This window comes from Brachyhypopomus gauderio, chromosome 1 (genome assembly GCF_052324685.1).
Source record: "Brachyhypopomus gauderio isolate BG-103 chromosome 1, BGAUD_0.2, whole genome shotgun sequence".
Taxonomy (NCBI): domain Eukaryota; kingdom Metazoa; phylum Chordata; class Actinopteri; order Gymnotiformes; family Hypopomidae; genus Brachyhypopomus; species Brachyhypopomus gauderio.
The window spans coordinates 28,741,912-28,749,411 of record NC_135211.1 but is presented as its reverse complement, the minus strand read 5'-3'; the positions used below and the strand labels follow the sequence as shown (position 1 = coordinate 28,749,411).

Sequence of the window (7,500 nt, the reverse complement as noted above, 5' to 3'; positions counted from 1 at the left end):
TCGGTGCAGCGGGCGCATGCAGAGCGAGACGAGGCGAGACCGAGCGAGACAAAGTGAGACGAAATGAGACATAGAGAGACATAGCTTTACTCGTCTGGCTTGGGCTCTCACAGGGGTTTAGCTTTAACAGCCCAATTCATTTTTCATGATGTTTTGCTAAAAGGGGAAAGGAGCGCTGCTCAGCTGCTGGTGTTCAGTCGGCGTGTGTTTCCTGTGCGTGTGCCATGTCTACGGCTGGAGCATCTCGGGAGAGGCCATGCGGTCTGCTCCGTGTGTCTGTAAATATTAGGCGTCCAATGGGGTGGTGTGTCCGATGCGTTACTGTTTACATAAAGAACGGAGGAGGAAGGGCACACAGAGAAACCACAGACCCGGCTTTCTGTAGCAGCTGCATTATTTGTCTGGTCAGGTCATGATCAGATTCAGTCACTGTCCCTGAGATTGTGTATGTGTACGTATGTGTGTGTATGTATGTGTGTGTATGTGTTTTTGTGTGTATGTATGTGTATGTGTGTGTGTGTGTGTGTGTATATATATATATATATATATATATATATATATATATATATATATATATATATATATATATATATATATATATATATATATATGTCTTTGTGTGTGTGTGTGTGTGTGTGTGTGTGTGTGTGTGTGTGTGTGAGGGAGGTGAAGGGGAGGGGTGTGTTATAAATAACTGGGGCTCAATATGACTCAATATGAATGGATCCCCGTGTCCTCACTCAAACAGAGCTCACAGCGGCCTCTGGGTGGAGCTTAGGTTTGCCCCGCCTCTTGTCCCACCTCTCTCCTCTCCATTTCTCCTTCAACTTTTCCCTCCTCCCCTCCACCTTGCCCTCAGCCACTTTCTGTCTGAATTTTATTCTACTTATTTTTTCCCTTTTTTTGTTTCTGCTAGATCTAAAGCACTTCATTTTTTATGACACTTTATGACTGACAGAATCAACAAACAGGCCAATTATGATTTTGACAACCTGTGTGCATCGGCAGGAATATTCAACTCTGGCCCGTGCGTACGGCAGGGGGTCAGGGGTCAGAGATCAGGGTGGGTCGTGGTGAGGGTGCTGCAGAGCCAGGTCAGCGGGCCTCAGCATGCCCTCCTCATGCACACCAGGACGGGCCCAGCATGGTGCCCGTGACCCCATGTGGTCCCCCTAGGTCTTCGTTCGGAGCGCCGGTTAAACCCCACCACCTCCTCCTCCTCTTCCTCCTCATACTTGCTGCTGTTGTCAAGGAGATGTTGCCCATAGAGACAGGTGGCACGCCGCACAGGAGATGTGAGTCCATCTTAATTAAGGGGTGAAATTCGTTAAGGCACAGCAAATGGGTGTGGGCAGAGCTGATTGTGTTTCCCGTCAGTGCCATGATCACCAGTCCTTAACAGCCACTCGTTCACGTTTTAAGTGGCGTAACCAGCAACAGAATCCTGCTGTCGACCACTTAAGGCTCAGCACTCTCGCACGCCGATGGTGTGAAACTCTTACAGAGAAAATAAGTAACCGTATAATGTGTGTGGTTGATGAGCTACGTGAAACTGTGAACTGTGAAAACTTTGCGTCCTCTGTGTGTTTGTTTGTTTGTTTGTTTACCTGCCATGCTAGTGGCTGTTTCCTTTAGTGCTGTGTTTACTGTCTGTTCTCTTCATTGTCCTCCCCTCCTGCTACAATGGTGCAAGTGGAGAATTCTCTCCATCTGCACATCGCCTGGTTTTGTTTATCAGGAAAAAATGTAATAACCTTTGCTCCCCCACTCGTGACGTGATTGCTGATTTTAGCGGGCGCCTGCTGCCTATCGACTGTTTTCATATGCACTTCAATAAACACGAGCAGATTTCTCATTTCAAAAAGCACTGCAAACTGGGGCAGTCTCCTCACCTCGTGTTGCCTCGCAATTATCCTGACTTCTGAGCCTTTCTTCCATGCCCAATGTCTATAAAAAGTCATTTCGAACCTCAATATTAATTTAATCGAATCTGTCGTTTGATGTTTCCAAAAGCACACTACAGAGGGCAGACCACATTTTCTGTTGAACTGTACGTGGTTGTTAGAATGCAACATGTGTGTGTGTGTGTATATATATATATATTTTTTTTTATTATATATATTTTTTTGCTGTAGTTGGGGTTGAATGTTGGGTCTAAATATTAGGTCTGTGTGCTTTGTTGCTTGGGGCCAGATGGGATGAGCGTTTTTCCTGGCGCTTTCTTTCACACAGGCACACGCACATCCCTCTCACCGCAGGTTTTAAAGCCTTTATTACATACAGCTGCAAAGACGTCGGGCCTGGAGACGGCGGGGGAACCGAATTTTCTGACGCAGGGATGCTTTTAGCGCCTGACCTTTGCCACGTCACCTCCCTGCATGCTCGCTGAGCTCCTGCCGTGCCATCCCGCGCCAATGGAACGCTTCTAGCGACAAGCAGATGGCCCTAATAACCGCCTCGCCTCAAGACCGCCGCCAGAATATTCCTCGGGCAAAGCGGTGTCAGTCGCCGGAATGCTCACGGTTCACTCAACAACCAAATGAGCACTCACACGGGGCCGCAAGTGTACGAAAAACTCCTCCATTCTCCTCACGAGGCTTTTAGAGAGGGACTTGTTGCTTTTGACTCATGGGAATCCTTCTGAAGAGACGTAGCCAGGATGTCATCTGCCCGCTGTGCAGTCATTACTCCCTTCGATTCATCACTTCAGCACAGACTATGCACACGGCATGTGTGACGTCGTCTTCCTGGTGTTGGGGAGGAGTCTTGGGCATCGTCTTAAGGTGACGTCAATCTCGTGAAGACCAGAGTTCTGCAAGGTTTTCTAGAGTCTTGTAGTGCCAGTTTCACAGCAAACGTAGAACATTACCTTTGTAAGAGGCCTGTTTCTAAATGTGCTGTTTTTATAAATATGCTGGTTGTTTATGTGCTGGACTTGGTGTTGATTAACGTCAGCCACGCTAGTACACATCACACGCACAGAGATAAACACAAATTAATCTCATCTTGAAATAAAGTGTAAAAGACAGACTTACAAAGTGGTATTCTCTCTGATTCTGCTGTTGTGGAATTTTGATAGATAACTGCGTTAACTACGTTAACACACGCCTGAAGGGAGGGGTCCGGGGCTGTAGTGTCACAGGTGTCAGAAACACGAGCCACAAAGGTTGACAGGAAGACTGAACTTCTGAAATGATGTGACAATTACCATTGCAAGAAAACTTAGGTTTTTAGAAAAAACAATGTGTGTTGATTCAAGTTCATGCAGAATAACAGACCCGCGAGTGTCAGCAAAGGTGGGCCTTGTGTGTTTCAGTGCCAGCCCTGAATAATATTTTCCCATGTCAGGTTCATTAAAAGTTTAGCACCACTGACACTTTAAAAGTTACGCTGCTGGTATGTGCCGGTATGTGCCAGGCCCAGACTCTTGCCCTTGCGGAACGCTTTACACCAAGCGCAGTAACTGCATCGCAGCACGCCGTGAGCAAAGCGCCCCTGGGTTAATCAGTGTAACCTTTTACACGAGCGATAATGGTCAAGTAACGTAGGCTGGGGTCTATTTTTACCACTTGCCAAGCTGCAAAGGCCTAGAAACACTACAAACCTAAATATTCTTGCTATACCATTAATTCGAGGCCATTAATCGCAGAAGAAAACAGCCAGCCTCAGCAATGTTTTACTTAGCAGCATTAATACAAACCACGACAAAGGTCTAGACTACAGTTAAAAACTCTTTTAACTCTTCATCAGTATGTATCAGTACTCTTGTGTATCACACAAGTTTGGCATATGGTCAGTATAAACTGTATAACCCAATCCCCAAAGCCTAACCCTCATACATCATCATCTTGTGTCCTCGACTGGGTAGAACGTGTGGCTACAAGATGCAAACGTCTGGATGTACGTCATGATGTCTAAGATTTTGCCCACGACCACAGTAGGAGTAACTTGCAGACACACAATTTCTCTTCAGTTTAAATGCTAGTTGTTCAGTCATATAAGCAAACATAAGGCTGCTGAACCAGAAGACACCGTGACAGCTCGTCCCACCTGTTTACTCTTCGCTTGGTATCTGGGATAATTTCTCCAGCTGGTCAGGATAGTTTGCTCACGAGGAGCATTTCTCCACAGGAGTAGTAGGAGTAGTGTCCCTTCTAGCACACCGTAGCTTTGTGATGCATTTTTGTTTAAACCAGTTTGTCAGAAGGAATGGATGTACTTGAGATCTTACCTAAATGATTGCGCTGAAGTCTTTGAGTTCAGTTGTTTGGCACTTGGGTGACTGACTCCTTCCTTTTGTGAAGACTCTGCTTTCATCCCATAGTGCTTATATTCCTGTCGTTTTTATTTTTTCTAGTGTATTGAATGCAGTTTTAGAACAGCCTTGGTGTAAAACTGTTACATTTTTTAAGTATTTGTTTTACAGGCAACCATTGCAACTTTATCTGAGTGTTTGGTGGATATAGAGTCTTTACGGCACTTCATCCTCCAGAGCTGGATAAAACTGTCGTTTAGATGAACTGTTCTTCAGGCGAGGGTGTGTGTTCAGCTGGTATTTTACATCTCCAGACGATAGATTAAAGGTATTCGATTACATATTTTATTTGTTTTGACAGATTCATAGCCTCTGTTGTTATGTCATCAATTTAATTTGTTTTCTATGTATTTTTTAATTGATCTTTTTTATGTCTACATATCCTCCTGGGGCTGTAGTGTGGTTCCTAAAGTCCAATTTCATAATGGATATGTTGCTGATCTGATGTCCATCTTCGAGCTGGAGCTAGCGCGGGGGATGCTGCTGATGGAGCAGTTGCTTGTAACCAAGGCCTCTCAGCTTTGTGCTGGATAGTGTGCTGTGTTCTCTGCAATCGGCTTGTTTTGTCTGATTTCACTCTCTTTCTGTTTTGTGTCTATGCCTGTGCGTATGTTTGAGTCTTATTTGAGGTGTCAGATGAACACCTCCTGCCTGCTAGAAGAGAGGATTGTGTCAATTACCTTTTGCACTCTTAAAGCTTAACATAACAATATAAAAATGCTTACTTAAAAGGTCTGTACTTATTTGGAATATAGCAACATAATTCAGTTCAAAAGTTCATTAGCTATAATTTATTTAAACGGCACATATCTCCTCTTTACCTACGAATTAAAAGTACGTGTGCTGTTTAATGTTTAGAGGGAGGTCTCTTTACTCTCTTTGGTCACACTCATCAACTGATAATTAAGTTGATTTACATATCGACTTAAGCGTAGATTCTGCTATGACTGTGAGACCTTTTATTGAAGGACCTAATTAAATCTGAATGCCTCTGTATGGGCATCATTTTGTGAGGATAAAAGTTCAATAATACTGACATACATTTGTAGAATATCTTTTATCAACTGATTTAGCTGTTAAAGAAATAGTATTAGCAATGTGAATCACACAAATCTCTTGTGCTGCAGGAACGTTGTATATCTTTCAGCTGACGCTGCTCTATTCCTAAAACATACAGGATGGAATAAGTTCAGCGTGTGTCACTTAAATATTTACTATATGGTCACATGGACACTAGATTTTTACTACATAGTCACATGGTCATAAGTATTTACTAACACTAAAATGCACTTTAATACTGAAAAGCATTTAAAGTCATTATTTAAGTTCTCCCTGTAGGCGAGCTCCTCTACCCAATCTCATGACTTCTGTGCCCTAGCTTTAACAAAGCTAAGCTTTCTTTGTGTATTTTAGATTAGAAAATTGCACATTTAAGGACAAGTGAAAACCTCCTGGGGGAAAAATGCATTTAATTTCACACTTGAAGGAAAGGTTGTACCAGACAGCACTACAAAAGCAAAATTAAACAAGGCTGAAGTATTTCTAGTTATTTAAAGTCTGCATGGTGAGTAAATATTACCACATGTCCTTGAATCATTTAGCTTGTGTATTCATTTTATTCTTTGTTCCTCTGTGAGCTGAATTATTGAGCAATTATTATCCCACATGACCATTCTGACTGTGTTGGCAACAGGCATTCACAGCATCTCCCTGGAGGGCTAGAGATACTGGGGGTCTCCCACCCATGATCGCAAAGACTATGAACACTTCCTGTGGATCTGGATCGAACCTGTCGCGGTCAGTTCAAGAACTCACACCGGTTCAGCCGTGAAGCCACAGGAATAATCCTTACTGTCAGCTCTGCAAAGGTGCACAGCGTACACCAGAGCAGAAAAGCTAAAGAAACAAAGGTGCATTGTGGGTACACAGTGGTTTCTCCACCTCCAGTGAGAGGATGTGCTCCTGTATAGGTGAATGTCAACCAACCAATTTTAATTTGTGAAATGTGTTTTTACCTGTGTAGAAGATGGGGACCAAGATCAAAGTCCAGACAGAGTTGTCAATTTGCTAGATGTGAACGTAGGGAGCTGATCACACCAAAACACACTGTGGGCTTCTAAGAAAAAAACAAACCAGTTTGGCGCTGCCTTAGAGACCATGAAGCCCTGTACACAGAGTAACTACAGTTACGCACAAAGGAACTTTTGGCAGGAGCAGGAAAACCAATTCATCAGTCTCCCTGGAATCACTGTCCATGCAGCTGTTTTTCTCCCATCAAGTCGGGCATTAACACTCCCATTAAAGCCCTGTCAGTGTGTCAGCCGTTTCTTCTGTCTCCCTCTCAGCACGTCTGTGAGGAACTCACCTTCATTCACATGCTAAGCGACTTTCTTTCCCCTGCGGGTATTAGCGAAGAATAGAACGGCACTCCGTCGTTTAGCATACCCGTCAGGAAAGGGGGGGAAACGCGGAATGAGTGTGCGGTTCTTTTGAATAACCCTCACCTTCCCGGTACCTCGTCACGTCTCATTACCTCCCGTGAGTGCCGGACTGTTAGCCACCAACAAAATCCAGCGGAGTCGTCAGTCACCATTAGTCCGCGCTCGTGTAACGGTCGGCGGGTCTGAGGCGGCAGACGTGCGGGCCGATATCACAAAGGCATCTTGAATTCAGCTTTCTGTCATTTGTTTTAAAAATTGCAAACAGTAGTGTTAAACGAATTAGGCAGGCTCATTTAAACCCAGAGTAGTGGTAACTGTGTCTGTGGGACGAACACTTCGCTGGTAATTTCCATGTCATTTACACTTGGTGAGGCCTTCGTCTACTTGCTGGGTGTAATGTAGGACACTGTATCGATAATGTCTTCATTTTTATCTCGACAGGTTACAGATGGGGGCACAATTAAGCAGAAGATATTCACATATGATGCCATGTTTAACACCAATTACTCCCACATGGAGGACTACCGTCGGAGAGAAGACCTGGTCTACCAGTCGACAGTTAGGTAAGAGTGCTGCGTCTGTGTAATGGGACTCTGTATATGGTGTGAATGCATTTACGTGTACATAATTTCCAGATATTAAATAAAGCCCAGTAAGGGCAGTATGATAAATGCTTGGTTTCATTACTGTACAGTGGGGCAAAATGCCTCCAGAATGAAAGGAACTGTTATGATGAGCCAAACG

At 44.1% G+C, this 7,500-nt stretch overlaps 1 protein-coding gene across 1 annotated transcript in view; it reads left to right on the top strand.

Moving 5' to 3' along the window:
• igsf21a (immunoglobin superfamily, member 21a) overlaps positions 1 to 7,500 on the top strand; it is a 164,371-nt gene that overhangs the window by 90,320 nt on the left and 66,551 nt on the right. Inside the window, exon 3 of the mRNA XM_077007700.1 lies at positions 7,198 to 7,319. Within this exon, the coding sequence (XP_076863815.1) occupies positions 7,198 to 7,319 (122 nt within the window). The remainder of the gene's footprint in view (positions 1 to 7,197; positions 7,320 to 7,500) is intronic.